Raw genomic sequence first — 22,201 nt, 5'->3', positions numbered from 1 at the left:
CTTTCTCGCTCTCTCTCACGGAGAGCTGATCAATCCTTCATGTCAGCACCTCTCCAGAATGAGGCTGATGTACTAGATTTTCTCGGCACCACCATCCGCATGTGGGGTGCTGCTGTAATCCCGTTCATTATCCTCATTTTTCCTCTGCACATTCCCACATCCAGCCAAGTGATCGCGGGGTCCAGTATACTCATCAGCATTGCCAATACTTCGATATGTAGCAAAGGAGGTGTGGTGTAAAACTTTGGGGGGCTTTTGAGGGCAACCCAAACGTTGTGCCCCACCAAAAAATGCCCCGGTTGACCCAAAACATTCTGAAAAAAATTACCACACACTCTTAAAGTGTTCCTCTACACACCCTGAGAATTTGTGGTCGACAGACCCAAATCGGGCTGAGCAGTGACCTTGCGCACCATAGACTTCAATGGGCAGGGTCACTTTGGGGAGTCTCTGCTCAGCCCTGTTTGTGGCTATCAACCACACATTTTCAGGGTGTGTAGCGTACCCATAGCTCTAGTGGACCAGTGCTGCAAAAATGTGGGGGGCATTTTGAGATCACCCCAAAAATATGCCCCCCTTCCCGACGCCCAAACTTCTGAACAAATTACCCGACACTCTTGAATTGTTCCTCTACACACCCTGAAAATGTGGGGTCGGTAGGCACAAACCAGGCTGGGCAGTGACCCTGCGCGCGATAGGCTTCAATGGGCAGGGCAGCTTTGGGGGGTAACTGCTCAGCCCAGATTGGGGCTATCGACGTCAAATTTTCATAGTGTGTAGAGGAACAATTCATTAGTTGGGCTATTTTTTTTTTCAGAATTTTTAGGTTAATGGGAGGGGGGCATTTTTTTTTTTTTTGGGGGGGGGCATTAGTTTTGGGGTGCCCTCAAAGTGCCACCCTCAATTTTTTACACTATTGGTTCGCTAGGGGTACTCTACACACCCTGAAAATTTGGGGTTGATAGCCCAAAACCGGGTTGAGCTGAGACCCCCCAAATTGACCTTGCCCACAAGTTATGCCCCTCAAAAAAATGCCCCCCCGGGCCGTTAACCCCCCCCCCCCCCCCCCCGATTTCTGAAATAAGTACCCCACACTCTTGAATTGTTCCTCTACACTTTGGGAGGTCACCGCTCATGTACAGCACCATGGAATCAATGGTGCTATATAAAAAAATAATAATAGTATACTGTATACACTGCTCTATATACACCGCACTATACTGCACACTGCTCTATATACTGAACGCTTTGCTCTATATAATGCACACAATGATCTATATACTGTACACACTGCTGTACATACTCTACACTCTCCTCTACATACTGTACACACTGCTGTATATACTGTGTACAGTGCTCTATATACTGTACACACTGCTCTATGTACTGTACCCTCTCCTGTATATACTGTACACACAGCTCTTTATACTGTGCACTCTGCTCTATATACTGTACTCTGCTGTATATACTGTATACTCTGCTCTATATACTGCACACACCGCACTACTGTACACTGCTCTATATACTGTACACTCTGGTCTATTTACTGTACATTGCTGTAAATACTGTACACTGCTGTATATACTGTACACTGCTCTATATACTGTGTACTCTGCTGCATATACTGCACACACTGCTCTGTATACTGTACACTCTGGTCTATATACTGTGTACTCTGCTGTATATACTGTACACTCTGGTCTACATACAGTGTACTCTGCTGTATATACTGCACACACCGCTCTATATACTGTACACACCGCACTATACTATACTATACACTGCTCTATATACTGTACACTGCTGTATATACTATACACTGCTCTATATACTGTACACTCTGCTGTATATACTGCACACACTGCTCTGTATACTGTACACTCTGGTCTATATACTGTACACTCTGCTCTATATACTGTGTACTCTGCTCTATATACTGTACACTCTGCTGTATATACTGTACCCTCTCCTCTATTATCAGTGGCACTTATTACACTGCTGATCTGGGCTGTGCAGATGTGATGCTGTGCACTATATATACTATATACAGCTGTGTTCTCTGTGTAGACGCTGGATTTTGTGTCTCCGCTCTTCTCCCAATATTCCCCTTTTGCATAATAGTGGGGGTCATATACATCCGTTAATATTTCAGTTTTCTCCCCTGAGATGTTCATGTGTTTGGTTGGGGAGTCGCACTGTGCAGCTGTCGCCTCATCAGAGCTCTTTCCCACCACTAAGACAAGATATCAGGCAGGTGATTGCACTCAGCCACCGATGTGGATCATCTACTGATGTGGAACACGTGTCCCCCCAATCCTCTGCACATACGGGGTACAGTGACACCACAGGTCAGGGAGGTGGCAGTCAGCGGAGGCCGTCGCCTGTGTTACCCTTCTGGGTTCTCAGCAGCTCCAGCTCGTCCCCACATCGTACAATCAGCTCCCTGTACGATAGACATTGGAGTAAAGATCCCTGTGATGGTGACAAGAGCCGGGAATAGGAGGAACGAGCTCCCGCAGCAGATTTATCTCCCCGGTACACAGTGAGGTGCAGATCGGGAGGACGGCGGCGATGATCCCGGGATTTGTTCTCCGCTCTTTCCCGGCATCTCTGCTAGTGACGGCTACAAATGGCCGGTGGAGATGTTGGAGAAGGAGAGGCGATGGAGGAAGCGCGCTCTGCTGTCCGGTGTTAGCCGGTAAAGGGCTTTTATCCCGGGCAGGGAAGCACAAGGAGAGAGCGGTGCTTCACCCGGACTCAGCTGGGAGGAGGCGGGGTTTATGTCCAGTGTCAGCCAATAGAAGCTCAGAACGGTGCAGCTCAGCAGCCAATCAGTGCGCAGTAAGCCTGTACATATAACAGGCGCCTCCAGCTCCGGCCTCAGTGTTTTCCTTCCTATCAGGAAATATTTTCATTTTGTTTTTCCGCAGCACATGATGGCAGAGACCGCGCCAGCCGCCGCTCCCCCTCCCGCAGAACCGGCCGCCAAATCCAAGAAGCAGCCGAAGAAATCTGCTGCCAAGAAGAGCAATAAACCCTCCGGCCCCAGCGTCTCCGAGCTGATCGTGAAAGCCGTGTCCGCCTCCAAGGAGCGCAGCGGGGTGTCTCTGGCCGCCCTGAAGAAGGCTCTGTCTGCCGGAGGATACGATGTAGAGAAGAACAACAGCCGCCTGAAGCTGGCCGTCAAGTCTCTGGTCACCAAGGGCGCCCTCCTCCAGGTGAAGGGCAGCGGCGCCTCCGGGTCCTTCAAGCTGAACAAGAAGCAGGAGACGAAGGACAAAGTGGCCAAGACGAAGCCAGCAGCTGCGGCCAAACCTAAGAAACCCGCTGCTGCCAAGAAAGCCGCCAAATCTCCGAAGAAGCCCAAGAAGGCTCCGACCGCGGCCAAGAAGAGCCCGAAAAAGGCCAAGAAGCCCGCAGCTGCCAAGAAAGCGGCCAAGAGCCCCAAAAAGCCGAAAGCCGCTCCCAAGCCCAAGAAGGTGACGAAGAGTCCGGCTAAGAAGGCGGCCAAACCCGCCAAGAGTCCGGCTAAGAAGGCTGCGAAAGCCAAGAAGCCCGCGGCTAAGAAATAAGCTGCAGCCCCTGTTCTGATACCACAAAGGCTCTTATAAGAGCCACCACCTCCTCCCCGCAGAGCTGTATGATCAGTGCCAACACCTCCTCCCAGCAGAGCTGTATGATCAGTGCCATCACCCACTCCCCGCAGAACTGTATGATCAGTGCCACCACCTCCTCCCCGCAGAGCTGTATGATCAGTGCCACTACCTCCTCCCCACAGGGCTGTATGATCAGTGCCACCACCTCCTCCCCGCAGAGCTGTATGATCAGAGCAACCACCTTCTCCCCACAGAGCTGTATGATCAGAGCCACCACCTCCTCCCCAGCAGAGCTGTATGATCAGAGCCATCACATTCTCCCCGCAGAGCTGTATGATCAGAGCCACTACCTCCTCCCCGCAGAGCTGTATGATCAGTGCCACTACCTCCTCCCCGCAGAGCTGTATGATCAGAGCAACCACCTCCTCCCCAGCAGAGCTGTATGATCAGTGCCACCACCTCTCCCCACAGAGCTGTATGATCAGAGCCACCACCTCCTCCCCAGCAGAGCTGTTTGATCAGTGCCACCACCTTCTCCCCACAGAGCTGTATGATCAGAGCCACCACCTCCTCCCCGCAGAGCTGTATGATCAGTGCCACCGCCTCCTCCCCGCAGAGCTGTATGATTAGTTCTCGGACTTCTAATGTTTGTAATATAACTGATGCTGGGCGCAGTCTCAGGATGGGGGGTTGGTGTGATCTGTCGATATTGCGGGAGCTGCACTGTACAGCGCTATACACGGGGACATTTGAACGCAAATACATCAGCTGCTCCAGCAAGCGGCAAATGAGTGATCTGAGGACAGACGCATCACGGAAGAGGCGGGGACTTCAGGGGCGGGATTAGTGGGCGGGAATAATAACAATGACTGGTCAAACAAATCAACCCTTATTGGCCACTTTATTTCATGAAAGAGCCAGTGGAGCGCAGGGGGCGTGTTTCCCAGAGACCAATGAGGACGCGCCCCGGAGCATAAATACCCTGCTCCCGCCGCTCCTCTTATCACATCTGTGCACGACACGTCTATACGGAGCCATGGCAAGAACAAAGCAGACCGCTCGTAAATCCACCGGAGGGAAAGCTCCCCGCAAGCAGCTGGCCACTAAAGCCGCCAGGAAGAGCGCTCCCGCCACTGGTGGAGTGAAGAAGCCGCATCGTTACCGGCCGGGAACAGTCGCTCTCCGTGAGATCCGCCGCTATCAGAAATCCACCGAGCTGCTGATCCGTAAGCTTCCCTTCCAGCGCCTGGTGAGGGAGATCGCCCAGGACTTCAAGACCGATCTGCGTTTCCAGAGTTCGGCCGTCATGGCCCTGCAGGAGGCCAGCGAGGCTTATCTGGTGGGGTTGTTCGAGGACACCAACCTGTGCGCCATCCACGCCAAGAGGGTCACCATCATGCCCAAAGACATCCAGCTGGCCCGCCGGATCCGTGGGGAGAGAGCTTAGATCTGCCCCGGCTGCGACCACAACACAAAGGCTCTTTTCAGAGCCACCAAAGTCTCTCCCAAATGAGCCGATTCCTGAGCAGTCCCTTTTCTGCGCGTATTCTCCGTGTACGAAGCGCAGGCACGGTCGATCAGTTAATGGACGGAGGCTGCTGCTTCCGATATTGCAGGTGATCAGCGATATTGGTTATCGCTCTGCACGTTCTCTTTTGTTCGGATCGGAGATCTCTGCGCTTAGTTTCTGTTAATAACCTCATTTGTCCCTCAGATCGGTGATGACGCCTTTATGTGATCTATTCTGCCTGACACTGGTCTGAGCAGATCCCTCCCCCGTGTGCTGCGATGGTCGCATTTGTGGTGGGTGGGTCGTTAAGCAATTCTCGTATATTTGACTTTTCCCATCTTCTCCAGGGCTGGAGCCGCAGGGTGACTGGTTACATGCAGCTCCCTGCTCTGAGGGACCGGTAATGGCCGCCAGTCCGGCACCACGTGTAATGATGAGTGACTGCCGGGGATCACGAGTTTTCTGTAGATTATTGTCCCTAGAATATATTTTTTATTCTACTAGCTAACATTTGGCAGAAGCTGGAAACTAGCAACATAAATAACAATGAAAAAAAATCGAAATAACCAACAGATCTAGCAGCGGCGCCGAGATGAGAAGAATAGAGAAGCGGGGAAATAAGAGCACAATAAGCGGGAAATTCAAAATTAGCAACTGTTCTGTGCTCAACCAATCAGAGACTAAAGGGAGGGGCTAACTGCAAATTCAGTACCAGAAATCTCGCCCCGGAAACGCGTCATCTGTACAGTTCTCGCTCCGGTCCGCTCACTCTCTATATAAAGGAAGGACTCTGCGCTGATCAGTCATCGTGTTTGGCTGACTACGTGGAAGATGTCTGGTCGCGGCAAAGGAGGAAAAGGTCTCGGGAAGGGCGGCGCCAAGCGGCACAGGAAGGTGCTCCGTGATAACATCCAGGGCATCACCAAGCCTGCCATCCGCCGTCTAGCTCGCAGAGGAGGCGTCAAGCGCATCTCTGGCCTCATCTATGAGGAGACTCGCGGTGTCCTGAAAGTCTTCCTGGAGAACGTGATCCGTGACGCCGTCACCTACACCGAGCACGCCAAGAGGAAGACCGTCACCGCCATGGACGTGGTGTACGCGCTCAAGCGCCAGGGCCGCACTCTCTACGGCTTCGGAGGTTAATTGTGTTCTCTTCTGTCCTCACAACCCAAAGGCTCTTTTCAGAGCCACCCACATCTCAGTGAGAGGCTGCACCTTCCTATTCCTGCGCTCTTGTTCCTGGTGGTTTTAAAGTTAATATATCGTTTAGAACCTTTACTGAGCCACTAATGCTGTGGGTTCCCGGTCGAAGGAATGAAGCCGCATTATCCAGATTCTGGGATGTGCCCGCAGTGTGTGATCTGGGACCAGAGTCTTTTCCAATATTTTGACCTAGAAAGACAAACCTGGTTTTCCCAAGCCCGCCGGATCCGTGGGGAGAGAGCTTAGATCTGCCCCGGCACCGACCACAACACAAAGGCTCTTTTCAGAGCCACCAAATCCTCCCTCAAGACGAGCTCATTCCTCACATATAATTATGCCCGGAGGGATCACTTGTGCTCGGTAACATCTGGTCTCTGGGTCACTCGCGGCTCAGTCTGCAGTGTGTGGGGGAGTAAATACATATATGCGGAAATGTAATAATCTCATCCCCCCTTCCCTGTGCGCCCTGATCAGGACCAATACTAGAATAATCCGCAAAGATATTGATGTGTGATGGGACTGGATGCGGCAAGAATGCTCATATGTGACCATACAGGGCGCCCATCTACTCTGCGATATTTCCTGTTATTCTTCTCACTGCAGGAGTTTACAGTTCTATAGTAGGTTTCCCTAGATAACATTAATCAGCATTTTAGACTCCCCACCCCAATTTTAAGATTGTTTCTAATCTGCATGACCTCGTTTCTGTATATTCCCTGCACTGAATATTGCTGGTCTGATGGAGTCACTATAGTCGCAAAGTTCTGCACCTTCTATTATAGAAAGCGGATACTTCTCCCTTGATCCTGGAAATATATAAACTCCTGTATGGGACACAAGTGACCATTGATCGCTCCACACAAACACTTTTCGGACATCTGATCGTCCTGAAACTACAGAAAGACAAAAAACGGAAAATTCATCAGCCACTCAGCGGGAACTCCACGTTCCTAAACGGTTAACGTTAGCCCCTCCCCTTCCTCTGCAGATTGGCTGCACACAGGGCGGGTAGGAATTTTGAATTTCCCGCTTGTTGTAGTTTCCGCAGCTTCTTGTGATGTGATATAAAGTCCACCAACAGCAATCTCCTGTAATCACCTTCCAAATCACCGTGGAGTCATTTAATAAATAAATGTTTTCTTTGGAGAAACAAAGTGAGAATCATAAACTTCAATTAATACGAGACCACAAAGTATCGGACGATCCATGGAGCAAGAGCTGGAATAAAAAGCCACTGAACTCAGAGCGATTTGTAGTTTTTTTTGTTTTTTAAAGTATAATCAATACACACAAACAGTTTTATATCAGACATAAATAAAAGAGGGACGGTAAATATAAATTTTAATAGGGTAAGAAAAAGGATCAAATATGATAAAAGTGTAGGAAAAGACAACAGTCCAAGCAGGTCAGAGTTACAGGAGAAATGTAATATGGTAACTAAAATTGAATAGCCTAAATAAGGGAAAAGAAAAACATGTTAGTAAAATACAAGATATGAGGTTACTCAGGAGCATTTAGCGTCTTTTTTTGCCTCCAAAAGCAGATAAGTGTTTAACAATTAATTTCCTAGCGGCTTACAGATAGGAGATGGTTGTACACAGCTGTTCTTAATTGTCAGCTTCTTCAGACTACTGCTGCTTCTCTGCAAGTCAGTGCACACCTCAGTCTGCCTCATTGTTGCATTGTTACTATTAGTCCTGACATATGTCTCCTGCTGGATATCACTATTCCAATGATTCAGCTATTACAATGAAGAGATGATCCTCTAAAATCTGTGCAGCCCATCATTCTACAGCTCCAGCAACTGAGGAATGACAGGTTTTGGAATTCTTTCTCTGTGTTCTTTCTCCATTGCTTATGGTTTTATCCATCTAAGCTGTTGTCATTATCTTCTACGGGAAGATAATAAATGTTCTGTGAATGTAAATCTTCATATGAAGAAACAGGTTATATCTAAGTTTTATGATCTCTGTCATTTGCAATACAAGTGTTATTAAAATAAAGTAAACCGTCAATTCGTATAACAAGAAAATCACAGTGGGGGCAAGTTATTCTCATTGTTATAATGCTGCTCCCCATTGAGGACAGTACTCGGCGGCCTCGCTGCCTGCGGCTCATTAATGTCACCTGAATGCGTCTGGTAAGTGATAATGAGCTTCCCCCAATAATTAGATGCAGCGCTACAGATCATCCCCTTACACCCCATGGCAGGTGATGTCCCCGTCTCCTGAGCCCGGAACTTCCTGCCCCCCTCTGTGTACCGGAGCTCGCAGCGAGGAGAGTCCCGGCTGCTGCGTGTTCTGCCTGTCCTTTCTCCGCTGTCAGGGTGTCACTGGCACATTCCTTGTTAGGGGGGATTCCTCCTTCAGCTGCAGGCTGCTCTGAGTGCGGGTGACACCGGTCACTAGTCCCCAGCCCGCTCTGCTGTTCTGCAGCGTGAGGAGAGGGAACTCCCGGTACCGGTCTCTGGCTATGAGTGTCCTCTGCTGGGCATAGATGGGTCCTCAGGGAGCGTCTGCTGCTCTCGGGAATCATTACTGGACATTGCATACAAGGACCATTATCTCCATATAACTAGAACAGACAATGAAGGGGAGAAGGTGGTGGCACTGATCATACAGCTCTGTGGGGAGAAGGTGGTGGCACTGATCATATAGCTCTGCTGGGGAGGAAGTGGTTGCTCTGATCATACAGCTCTGCGGGGAGGAGGTAGTGGCACTGATCATACAGCTCTGCGGGGAGGAGGAGGTGGTGGCACTGATCATACAGCTCTGCAGGGAGGAGGAGGTGGTGGCACTGATCATACAGCTCTGCAGGGAGGAGGAGGTGGTGGCACTGATCATACAGCTCTGCGGGGAGGAGGCGGTGGCACTGATCATACAGTTCCGTGGGGAGGAGGTGGTGGCACTGATCATACAGCTCTGCGAGGAGGTGGTGGCACTGATCATACAGCTCTGCGGGGAGTGGGTGATGGCACTGATCATACAGCTCTGTGGGGAGAAGGTGGTTGCTCTGATCATACAGCTCTGCGGGGAGGAGGTGGTGGCACTGATCATACAGCTCTGCGAGGAGGAGGTGGTGGCACTGATCATACAGCTCTGCGGGGAGGAGGCGGTGGCACTGATCATACAGTTCCGTGGGGAGGAGGTGGTGGCACTGATCATACAGCTCTGCGAGGAGGTGGTGGCACTGATCATACAGCTCTGCGGGGAGTGGGTGATGGCACTGATCATACAGCTCTGTGGGGAGAAGGTGGTTGCTCTGATCATACAGCTCTGCGGGGAGGAGGTGGTGGCACTGATCATACAGCTCTGCGAGGAGGAGGTGGTGGCACTGATCATACAGCTCTGTTGGGAGAAGGTGGTGGCACTGATCATACAGCTCTGCGGGGAGGAGGTGGTGGCTCATTGAATGAGATTAAATGGCTGCGGAAGTGCAGAGCTCCTATCTGACTAACATTAAGTCTCCCGAGTCCTGACATATACTGGTGTTTGCCCCCATCTTATTGTGCTGCCCCCTGTTTGCATTATGGAGCTGGAACCGCTGATGCTGTTCATTGTTACGGTACTATTTGGTAAATGATACAAGGGTGTATGGGGTATGTACATACACATATATACATGCACATACTGACACCTCTGCACAATCGATAACCCGCTGAGCTGCTTTTATAAGACATGAAATCTATAACTCCCCGCAGCCTCCGCCAATATTGGTTACATGAGCGGATTACACAGAATAGAATCTGATCACTTCGGCATAAGGGCTGGCAGGTAGTGAAGCTCCGCTCTCCCCTTGTGCTTCCCTGCCCGGGATAAAAACCCTTTACCGGCTAACACCGGACAGCAGAGCGCGATTCCTCCGTCGCTTCTCCTTCTCCATCATCTCCACCGACCGTTTGTAGCCGTCACTAGTGGAAACGCCTAGAAATTGCGGAGATTATCGCCGCCGTCCTCCCGATCTGCACATCACTGTGTGTCCGGGTAGATAAATCTGCTGCGGGAGCTCGTTCCTCCTATTCCCGGCTCTTGTCACCATCACAGGGATCTTTACTCCAGTGTCTATCGCACAGGAAGCTGATTGTACGATGTGGGGACCAGCTGGAGCTGCTGAGAACCCAGAAGGGTAACACAGGCGACGGCCTCCGCTGACTGCCACCTCCCTGACCTGTGATATCACTCTACCCTGTATGTGCAGAGTATTGGGGGGACACGTGTTCCACATCAGTAGATGATCCATATCGGGGGCTGATTGCAATCACCTGCCTGATATCGTGTCTTACCCAGTGTGAAGCTGTGACCGCTGCGGCCTGTAATGGAGGGAAGAGCTCTGATGAGGCGACAGCTGCACAGCGCGACTCCCCAACCAAACACATGAACATCTCGGGAGAAAACGGAAATATTCATGCATGTATGTGACCCCCACTGTTGTGCAAAAGGGGAATATTGGGAGAAAAGCGGAGACACAAAATCCAGCGTCTACACAGAGAACACAGCTGTATATAGTATATATAGTGCACAACATCACATCTGCACAGCCCAGATCAGCAGTGTAATAAGTGTCACAGATAATAGAGGAGAGTCTACAGTATATACAACAGTGTGTACAGTATATAAAGCAGAGTACAGTATATACAGCAGTGTCCAGTTTATAGACCAGAGTGTACAGTATATAGAGCAGTGTATAGCATAGTGCCGTGTGTACAGTATATAGAGCAGAGTATGCAGTATATACAGCAGTGTATACAGACTGTGCAACAGGTTGTACAGTATATACAGCAATATATACAGTATATATACAGTATATATACAGCAATATATACAGTATATATACAGTATATACAGTATATAGAGCAGTGTGTACAGTATTTAGAGCAGTGTACAGTATATAGAGCAGTGTGAACAGTATATACAGCAGTGTACAGTATTATAGACCAGAGCGTACAGTATATAGAGCAGTGTGTACAGTATATACAGCAGAGTACACAGTATATAGACCAGAGTGTACAGTAGCAGTGTGTACAGTATATACAGGAGAGGGTACAGTATGTAAATCAGTGTACAGTATATAGAGCAGTATACAATATATAGAGCAGTGTGTACAGTATATAGAGCAGTGTACAATATCTAGAGCAGTGTGTACAGTATATAGAGCAAGGTATTCAGAAAAAAAATAGCCCACACTCATGAATTATTCCTCTACACACTATGAAAATTTGAAGTCGATAGCCCCAATCTGTGCTGAGCAGTTACCCCCCAAAGCTGCCCTGCCCATGGAAGCCTATCGCGCGCAGGGTCACTGCTCAGCCTAGTTTGTGCCCATCGACCCCAAATGTTCAGGGTGTGTAGAGGAACAATTCAAGAGTGTCGGGTAATTTGTTCAGAAGTTTGGGGGTGGGGAGGGGCATATGTTTTGGGTCATCTCAAAATGCCCCCTAAATTTTTACAGCACTGGTCCACTAGAGCTACACACCCTGAACATTTGGGGTTGATGATAGCCACAAACTGGGCTGAGCAGAGACTCCCCAAAGTGACCCTGCCCATTGAAGTCTGTGGTGCGCAAGGTCACTGCTAAGCCCGGTTTGGGTCTGTCGACCACAAATTCTCAGGGTGTGTAGAGGAACACTATAAGAGTGTGTGGTAATTTTTTTCAGAATGTTTTGGGTCAACCGGGACATTTTTTGGTGGGGCACAACGTTTGGGTTGCCCTCAAAATGCCCCCCAAATTTTTACACCACTCCTTCTTTGCTACATATCGAAGTATTGGCAATGCTGATGAGTATACTGGACCCCGCGATCACTTGGCTGGATGTGGGAATGTGCAGAGGAAAAATGAGGATAATGAACGGGATTACAGCAGCACCCCACATGCGGATGGTGGTGCCGAGAAAATCTAGTACATCCCCAGACTCCCCAGCAGATAAGCCTCGCTGGCCTCCTGCAGGGCCATGACGGCCGAGCTCTGGAAGTGGCACAGTCATTTGTCAGTAAGTTGCAGTATATGGGGGCACTCTGCACTATACAGATGAATAGCAGCACTATATTGGAGTATACTGCAGCACATGAAGGGTAAACAGAGCTACATTAACACATAGAGCACTATATGAGGGTGCACTGCGGTATATGGCGCTTCACAGCACTATTTAGATGTATTCAGCATTATACGTGTTTTACAGCGCTATATGGAGGGTGCTGAAAAGCGAAATATCAGTTGGAGAACCACCAATCAGCTGCAGTTCCCGTTCCCGTTCCCGTTGGTCACATGACTTCATCACCCAATAGCACGGCGGTCTGACAGCAGCGCTCATCTGCATGGCCGGGCTATAAATTCCTCCGCTCTTGGAGGAGCAGGATCATTATTCTGCTCACTTGTGCTGAGACCGGTGTTATCATGCCTGAACCTGCCAAGTCTGCGCCTGCGCCCAAGAAGGGCTCCAAGAAAGCCGTGACCAAGACTCAGAAGAAGGACGGCAAGAAGCGGAGGAAGAGCAGGAAGGAGAGCTACGCCATCTACGTGTACAAGGTGCTGAAGCAGGTCCACCCCGACACCGGCATCTCCTCCAAGGCCATGGGCATCATGAACTCCTTCGTCAACGACATCTTCGAGCGCATCGCAGGGGAAGCCTCCCGCCTGGCTCACTACAACAAGCGCTCCACCATCACCTCCCGGGAGATCCAGACCGCCGTGCGCCTGCTGCTGCCCGGAGAGCTGGCCAAGCACGCCGTGTCCGAGGGCACCAAGGCCGTCACCAAGTACACCAGCGCCAAGTGATCGGCTCCGTGCTCCGCTCCTCACCCCAAAGGCTCTTCTAAGAGCCACCCACACTCTCCCTATAAGAGCCACCTACACCCTCCCTATAAGAGCCACCTACACCCTCACTATAAGAGCCACCCACACTGCTCCGGTGTCCTCTCCCGTCTCCCCGAGGTGTCTGCTCGCACCGCCCGGGGCTCTGCGTCTGATGACGAGGGAGATGGTGAGAAAACCTCAGGAATAATCTGGGCATTGCTCAGTGAGTTGATGTGTATTCAGGGACTTATTTAACCCCTTGCTGCACAGATCTCGGCATTCTGGGGTCTCGTTCATTACTCTCCTTTCTCCGTTAACAGGAGCCATTTGTGGTGGTCGGTGGAGTTGATCTAGAGCCTAATTGAATTCTTTTTACAGTGTAAATGACGTCATTACATTTAGAAGCGGCGGGAAATTCAAACCCCCCTAACCGTCCTGTGTTCAGCCAATCAGCAGAGGGAGGAGCTAATGTTTCCAATGGTAAAAAGTTTAAAGTTCCCGCTTTTTTCCGTCCTTTGTCTTCATATGACACGTGCTCCCAGGACCGATATCGGGAAATCTGCTTGTGTTGAGCGATCATTGCTCTCTTACATCCCACACAGGAGTCTGCAGATTTCCAGGTTAGCGGTGCAGTATTCGCTCCTGTTTCCACTCATAGATATAGAGACTGATTCGTGTTCTCCACATGCTGTGATGTGCCCGTGTGCCTGACCTGGAGACGATCAGATCGTCCCTTTCCCGTCACAATCAGTACTGTGCAGACGATATACTGGTCAGGGACGTATCCTACAAGAGACATTTCAGGGAAGACCAATTCTGCCCTTCCCAGCAGATCCCTCTGTGATGGGAAATGTACGATCATGTGTAGAAGATTGCGGAGTGTCCCTGCTCAGAACATTACCACTATCTGGGTATTGAGAACTACAATACCCAGATAGATTAGCGAAATTAGGATTATTTAGTCTAGAAAAAGACGACTGAGGGGCGATCTAATAACCATGTATAAGTATATAAGGGGACAATAGAAATATCTCGCTGAGGATCTGTTTATACCAAGGTTTATACCAAGGCCACGGGCACAAGGGGGCATTCTTTGCGTCTGGAGGAGAGAAGGTTTTTCCACCAACATAGAAGAGGATTCTTTACTGTTAGGGCGGTGAGAATCTGGAATTGCTTGCCTGAGGAGGTGGTGATGGCGAACTCAGTCGAGGGGTTCAAGAGAGGCCTGGATGTCTTCCTGGAGCAGAACAATATTGTATCATACAATACAGAAGCGGCGACTTCCCCCACCCGGGACCCGGCAGCGTCACATCAGGCTCCGGGCAGAACATAGGAGACTTGTCTCAGTCAGGCTGTGATAGGATCAGCGCGGACACCACAGGGAATCTGCACAGGGTAATAAGCGGGTGAGTGAGGAGCCGCCTCCTGTGCAGATGGAGCGGAGGAGAAGCACTGACAGGGATTAACCCCTCACCCACCAGACTGTCAGTGCAATTTATGGCTGATAGTAGACACAAATTCAACAAGTGCAAACTACAAATCAACAGAATATTTCTGCACTTCCTTCTGCTCCAAGACAAATATCTGTTTTCACCCCTTATCTATTCGGTCCAAAGCGAACGTTTTCTATTGGGTGAGAAACTAATTTGAGCAAGGAGCAATAATAAGCTCCGCCCTCGGCAGCTCATTGGCGGTTCCTCAAGACTCTTCCCCATTGGCCAGCTTCAGAGTCATCCAATGACAGGAGAGGAGGGCGGAGCAGCAGACTATATAAGGCCACACAGCACAGTCTCTTCTCCACACGATTTTCTGTCTTTAGTTGTTATCTGACGTTATCGCTATCATGTCTGGACGCGGCAAACAAGGAGGAAAGGTCCGAGCTAAGGCCAAGACCCGCTCATCCCGGGCAGGACTGCAGTTCCCAGTCGGCCGTGTGCACAGGCTTCTCCGCAAGGGCAACTACGCTGAGAGAGTCGGCGCCGGCGCTCCGGTCTATCTGGCCGCTGTGCTGGAGTATCTGACCGCTGAGATCCTGGAATTGGCCGGCAATGCTGCCCGGGACAACAAGAAGACCCGCATCATCCCCCGTCACCTGCAGCTGGCGGTGCGCAATGACGAGGAGCTGAACAGGCTGCTGGGTGGTGTGACCATTGCCCAGGGGGGCGTCCTGCCCAACATCCAGGCCGTGCTGCTGCCCAAGAAGACCGAGAGCAGCAAGGCGAGCAAGAGCAAGTGAGCGCTGCCGCCAATGTCTACAAAACCAAAGGCTCTTCTAAGAGCCACCCACACCGTCACCACAAGAGCCGGCGCCGCCTATCTCGGGGTCCTCACATGAGGCTGATGGTACATACACCATTGCCGCCATTGTTGGTGCACATATCCACAGAATAATAGGAGATGAATGGGTCAATCCCACATGAAGTCTCAGACCCCTCAGGTGGGAGTGTCGTCTGCCAAGCTCGCAGGAAATGTCCCCTCATTAGTGTCTGATACTCCGCGCTGAGGTCTACATGTAGTTAGCAGGTCCCGCAGTAAGGGGACCGGGCGGGTGATTCTCCTCCACATCAGTGACGGCGCCTTCTCTCGGAGGACGATCCCGTGTGCGGCGGCTCTGGAGGACAGGACTCCGCGCTGTTCCGGGTGTGACCGGATTGTGATCTCCGCTATCGGCAGTGACCGGTAATAATCCTCCAGAGATTATGAGCGGGAAACTCAAATCCCCCAAAGGATCATGTGATAAGACAATGAGCGGGCAGCCTTGGGAAAGCTCAGCCTTGAAAATAGGACGTTAAATGGAGGAGAGACATCTACGTACATCAGGTACACAGACGTGTCTCCTCCATTTAACTTCTTATTTTCCGTGTTCCAGCTGATCTCTCATCAGAGTATCCAAAGATGCGGCACCTTCACCCCAGGCCCCGGTAGCGCTGTGTTCCCTATACACCGCAAACAATGTATACACTGTAAATATATATATACGGGGCAGAACCAACACCTGTGTTCCCCCGTACACTGCACTAACTGGATATATATCTACGTGACAGGACCTCGAATCACTCCGCCGCGGCTGCTGGACCTCGAAGCACATCTACCCGGCTGTCGGACATCGAAATACTCTTCGTTGGCTGTCGGATCTTGAAACGCACCTCCACAGCTGTTGGATCTCGAAATGCGCTGCCCTGCTGCCAGACCTCCAAACGCACCTGCTCGGCTGTCGGACTTCTAAACAAACCGTGACTTTGGTAAAGGTGTTTACTGTTTGGCTAAGGATTCCTATATGTGTATATGTCACAAATATTGGAGATGGGGCCGTCCCTAACGTGCCCTTACACTATAGGGCTGCCATCTAGCAGAAGCTCAGGTTCCATCTCCGACGCTCTGGTTACATGTGAAAGAGTCGGGCTTTTTCCGGCCTTATTGACTTGTCTGTGTGACTGTGACCGGCCAGTGGCATTAAAGGCTTGTGAAATCCTTCTCGCTGTGTAGCCCAAACTGCAATGGTGACACTGATCCCTCCGAACAGCATGGAAGAGACTGGCTGGAGCACACGATAAAAGAAACGCAAATGGCAGGCGGGGACGTTGTTGGGGCCGGCAGGAGCGCCCACCAGAATGGGCCACTGGGGTCATAAAGAAAATTGATTTGGATAACATGGAATGTTCCTTGCCGAAAAACAGCGATTATCTTCGCTAGACTCCCCTGTCACTGCTGCAGGACGTCAAAACCACTTTATGGGGGGATGCACGATGCATATTGCTACTGGTGTGGATGTTGAAGGGACTTTTCTTAATCAGATTTCACTGCCAAAAATGGCTTTGTGCTGTAATTGGCAGTGGATCCGACCTGGTATTTCATACAGTGCCCTACTGGGACCCAGGAGCCATCATACAGCTACTCAGTAACTGACCTGCAGCATTTAATGGGTTCACTGCCCTAACGCCTAAGAAGTAAGTCCTGGTTGTAAGAGAGTAAATGCCTCTGGCACTATAGAGGGCAATGTAGTAGGGATCATTTTTCTGTTACACTGGTTTTTTAACCCTTTTGCTGCCAGTACAGTTTTCACATTAAGACAAACAATGAAAAAGAAGCAAAAAAACCCCTAATAATTTGTACTTTACAATTAAAGGCCCAGTCATGTGATTTTGCATTACTAAAGCATAACATGATATATAAAAAACTGCATAAAAATGTGTCTCTCTGGTTTGTGATTTGTACATGAGGTAATGGCAAAAATGAACATTTAATCACCAGATGTTGATCTGATGAAATATCTCTTCTAATTTCTCTTGCTTCTTTCACCCTTCCAAATCTCCATTAATGGAAGACTTTCACCATAACATGAACAATTGTTAATCATTACATTACACTGAGGATGGGTCGCTCTGGGGGTATCACAGCATACTGTGTGCGGGATAAGTGGGGGCATCATACATTGTGGATGGTATGAACCACGATGATCTGGAACGGTGATGAAAATATGTGGGATATCTTTAGTCACAAGGGAAAGAAATTGCATAAAATACAAGCTGGGAAGATAATTGCAGAATATGACCAATGAGCGGGAAACTCAAACGTCCCAACAGTTCTGTGGTCAGCCAATCAGCAGAGGAAGGGAGGGGCAAATGTAGATTCTGGAAGACCCGTCCCGGAAGTGCGTCATCTCTGCAGTTCTCTCTCTGGTCCATTCTTCCTCCATATAAAGGAGCAGTCCGTGCTGTCCAGGAATCAGTTTTTGCTCACTGACTGCAGAAGATGTCTGGTCGCGGCAAAGGAGGAAAAGGTCTCGGGAAGGGCGGCGCCAAGCGGCACAGGAAGGTGCTCCGTGATAACATCCAGGGCATCACCAAGCCTGCCATCCGCCGTCTAGCTCGCAGAGGAGGCGTCAAGCGCATCTCTGGCCTCATCTATGAGGAGACTCGCGGTGTCCTGAAAGTCTTCCTGGAGAACGTGATCCGTGACGCCGTCACCTACACCGAGCACGCCAAGAGGAAGACCGTCACCGCCATGGACGTGGTGTACGCGCTCAAGCGCCAGGGCCGCACTCTCTACGGCTTCGGAGGTTAATTGTGTTCTCTTCTGTCCTCACAACCCAAAGGCTCTTTTCAGAGCCACCCACATCTCAGTGAGAGGCTGCACCTTCCTATTCCTGCGCTCTTGTTCCTGGTGGTTTTAAAGTTAATATATCGTTTAGAACCTTTACTGAGCCACTAATGCTGTGGGTTCCCGGTCGAAGGAATGAAGCCGCATTATCCAGATTCTGGGATGTGCCCGCAGTGTGTGATCTGGGACCAGAGTCTTTTCCAATATTTTGACCTAGAAAGACAAACCTGGTTTTCCCAAGCCCGCCGGATCCGTGGGGAGAGAGCTTAGATCTGCCCCGGCACCGACCACAACACAAAGGCTCTTTTCAGAGCCACTAAATCCTCCCTCAAGACGAGCTCATTCCTCACATATAATTATGCCCGGAGGGATCACTTGTGCTCGGTAACATCTGGTCTCTGGGTCACTCGCGGCTCAGTCTGCAGTGTGTGGGGGAGTAAATACATATATGCGGAAATGTAATAATCTCATCCCCTCTTCCCTGTGCGCCCTGATCAGGACCAATACTAGAATAATCCGCAAAGATATTGATGTGTGATGGGACTGGATGCGGCAAGAATGCTCATATGTGACCATACAGGGCGCCCATCTACTCTGCGATATTTCCTGTTATTCTTCTCACTGCAGGAGTTTACAGTTCTATAGTAGGTTTCCCTAGATAACATTAATCAGCATTTTAGACTCCCCACCCCAATTTTAAGATTGTTTCTAATCTGCATGACCTCGTTTCTGTATATTCCCTGCACTGAATATTGCTGGTCTGATGGAGTCACTATAGTCGCAAAGTTCTGCACCTTCTATTATAGAAAGCGGATACTTCTCCCTTGATCCTGGAAATATATAAACTCCTGTATGGGACACAAGTGACCATTGATCGCTCCACACAAACACTTTTCGGACATCTGATCGTCCTGAAACTACAGAAAGACAAAAAACGGAAAATTCATCAGCCACTCAGCGGGAACTCCACGTTCCTAAACGGTTAACGTTAGCCCCTCCCCTTCCTCTGCAGATTGGCTGCACACAGGGCGGGTAGGAATTTTGAATTTCCCGCTTGTTGTAGTTTCCGCAGCTTCTTGTGATGTGATATAAAGTCCACCAACAGCAATCTCCTGTAATCACCTTCCAAATCACCGTGGAGTCATTTAATAAATAAATGTTTTCTTTGGAGAAACAAAGTGAGAATCATAAACTTCAATTAATACGAGACCACAAAGTATCGGACGATCCATGGAGCAAGAGCTGGAATAAAAAGCCACTGAACTCAGAGCGATTTGTAGTTTTTTTTGTTTTTTAAAGTATAATCAATACACACAAACAGTTTTATATCAGACATAAATAAAAGAGGGACGGTAAATATAAATTTTAATAGGGTAAGAAAAAGGATCAAATATGATAAAAGTGTAGGAAAAGACAACAGTCCAAGCAGGTCAGAGTTACAGGAGAAATGTAATATGGTAACTAAAATTGAATAGCCTAAATAAGGGAAAAGAAAAACATGTTAGTAAAATACAAGATATGAGGTTACTCAGGAGCATTTAGCGTCTTTTTTTGCCTCCAAAAGCAGATAAGTGTTTAACAATTAATTTCCTAGCGGCTTACAGATAGGAGATGGTTGTACACAGCTGTTCTTAATTGTCAGCTTCTTCAGACTACTGCTGCTTCTCTGCAAGTCAGTGCACACCTCAGTCTGCCTCATTGTTGCATTGTTACTATTAGTCCTGACATATGTCTCCTGCTGGATATCACTATTCCAATGATTCAGCTATTACAATGAAGAGATGATCCTCTAAAATCTGTGCAGCCCATCATTCTACAGCTCCAGCAACTGAGGAATGACAGGTTTTGGAATTCTTTCTCTGTGTTCTTTCTCCATTGCTTATGGTTTTATCCATCTAAGCTGTTGTCATTATCTTCTACGGGAAGATAATAAATGTTCTGTGAATGTAAATCTTCATATGAAGAAACAGGTTATATCTAAGTTTTATGATCTCTGTCATTTGCAATACAAGTGTTATTAAAATAAAGTAAACCGTCAATTCGTATAACAAGAAAATCACAGTGGGGGCAAGTTATTCTCATTGTTATAATGCTGCTCCCCATTGAGGACAGTACTCGGCGGCCTCGCTGCCTGCGGCTCATTAATGTCACCTGAATGCGTCTGGTAAGTGATAATGAGCTTCCCCCAATAATTAGATGCAGCGCTACAGATCATCCCCTTACACCCCATGGCAGGTGATGTCCCCGTCTCCTGAGCCCGGAACTTCCTGCCCCCCTCTGTGTACCGGAGCTCGCAGCGAGGAGAGTCCCGGCTGCTGCGTGTTCTGCCTGTCCTTTCTCCGCTGTCAGGGTGTCACTGGCACATTCCTTGTTAGGGGGGATTCCTCCTTCAGCTGCAGGCTGCTCTGAGTGCGGGTGACACCGGTCACTAGTCCCCAGCCCGCTCTGCTGTTCTGCAGCGTGAGGAGAGGGAACTCCCGGTACCGGTCTCTGGCTATGAGTGTCCTCTGCTGGGCATAGATGGGTCCTCAGGGAGCGTCTGCTGCTCTCGGGAATCATTACTGGACATTGCATACAAGGACCATTATCTCCATATAACTAGAACAGACAATGAAGGGGAGAAGGTGGTGGCACTGATCATACAGCTCTGTGGGGAGAAGGTGGTGGCACTGATCATATAGCTCTGCTGGGGAGGAAGTGGTTGCTCTGATCATACAGCTCTGCGGGGAGGAGGTAGTGGCACTGATCATACAGCTCTGCGGGGAGGAGGAGGTGGTGGCACTGATCATACAGCTCTGCAGGGAGGAGGAGGTGGTGGCACTGATCATACAGCTCTGCAGGGAGGAGGAGGTGGTGGCACTGATCATACAGCTCTGCGGGGAGGAGGCGGTGGCACTGATCATACAGTTCCGTGGGGAGGAGGTGGTGGCACTGATCATACAGCTCTGCGAGGAGGTGGTGGCACTGATCATACAGCTCTGCGGGGAGTGGGTGATGGCACTGATCATACAGCTCTGTGGGGAGAAGGTGGTTGCTCTGATCATACAGCTCTGCGGGGAGGAGGTGGTGGCACTGATCATACAGCTCTGCGAGGAGGAGGTGGTGGCACTGATCATACAGCTCTGCGGGGAGGAGGCGGTGGCACTGATCATACAGTTCCGTGGGGAGGAGGTGGTGGCACTGATCATACAGCTCTGCGAGGAGGTGGTGGCACTGATCATACAGCTCTGCGGGGAGTGGGTGATGGCACTGATCATACAGCTCTGTGGGGAGAAGGTGGTTGCTCTGATCATACAGCTCTGCGGGGAGGAGGTGGTGGCACTGATCATACAGCTCTGCGAGGAGGAGGTGGTGGCACTGATCATACAGCTCTGTTGGGAGAAGGTGGTGGCACTGATCATACAGCTCTGCGGGGAGGAGGTGGTGGCTCATTGAATGAGATTAAATGGCTGCGGAAGTGCAGAGCTCCTATCTGACTAACATTAAGTCTCCCGAGTCCTGACATATACTGGTGTTTGCCCCCATCTTATTGTGCTGCCCCCTGTTTGCATTATGGAGCTGGAACCGCTGATGCTGTTCATTGTTACGGTACTATTTGGTAAATGATACAAGGGTGTATGGGGTATGTACATACACATATATACATGCACATACTGACACCTCTGCACAATCGATAACCCGCTGAGCTGCTTTTATAAGACATGAAATCTATAACTCCCCGCAGCCTCCGCCAATATTGGTTACATGAGCGGATTACACAGAATAGAATCTGATCACTTCGGCATAAGGGCTGGCAGGTAGTGAAGCTCCGCTCTCCCCTTGTGCTTCCCTGCCCGGGATAAAAACCCTTTACCGGCTAACACCGGACAGCAGAGCGCGATTCCTCCGTCGCTTCTCCTTCTCCATCATCTCCACCGACCGTTTGTAGCCGTCACTAGTGGAAACGCCTAGAAATTGCGGAGATTATCGCCGCCGTCCTCCCGATCTGCACATCACTGTGTGT

The 22,201-nt window shown here is 49.7% G+C and overlaps 4 protein-coding genes across 4 annotated transcripts; all 4 read left to right on the top strand.

The window, feature by feature from the left end:
• Positions 1-2,899: 2,899 nt before the first annotated feature.
• LOC138646027 (histone H1C-like) lies at positions 2,900-3,586 on the top strand. The gene has a single exon (XM_069735503.1). The coding sequence runs from the start codon at positions 2,934-2,936 to the stop codon at positions 3,570-3,572; it is 639 nt and encodes a 212-aa protein (XP_069591604.1). The 5' UTR covers positions 2,900-2,933; the 3' UTR covers positions 3,573-3,586.
• A 1,046-nt stretch (positions 3,587-4,632) lies between these two features.
• LOC138646173 (histone H3) lies at positions 4,633-5,043 on the top strand. The gene has a single exon (XM_069735638.1). It carries the CDS (start codon positions 4,633-4,635, stop codon positions 5,041-5,043), a length of 411 nt encoding a protein of 136 aa, XP_069591739.1.
• Positions 5,044-12,670: 7,627 nt separating this feature from the next.
• Positions 12,671-13,080, top strand: LOC138646026 (histone H2B 1.1). The gene has a single exon (XM_069735502.1). The coding sequence runs from the start codon at positions 12,700-12,702 to the stop codon at positions 13,078-13,080; it is 381 nt and encodes a 126-aa protein (XP_069591603.1). The 5' UTR covers positions 12,671-12,699.
• Positions 13,081-14,941: 1,861 nt separating this feature from the next.
• Positions 14,942-15,334, top strand: LOC138646172 (histone H2A type 1). Its single transcript, XM_069735636.1, has one exon. It carries the CDS (start codon positions 14,942-14,944, stop codon positions 15,332-15,334), a length of 393 nt encoding a protein of 130 aa, XP_069591737.1.
• Positions 15,335-22,201: the final 6,867 nt, after the last annotated feature.

Source organism: Ranitomeya imitator, chromosome 7, assembly GCF_032444005.1.
Source record: "Ranitomeya imitator isolate aRanImi1 chromosome 7, aRanImi1.pri, whole genome shotgun sequence".
NCBI lineage: Eukaryota > Metazoa > Chordata > Amphibia > Anura > Dendrobatidae > Ranitomeya > Ranitomeya imitator.
The sequence above is the reverse complement of the archived record's forward strand: the minus strand, read 5'-3'. Positions and strand labels throughout refer to the sequence as shown.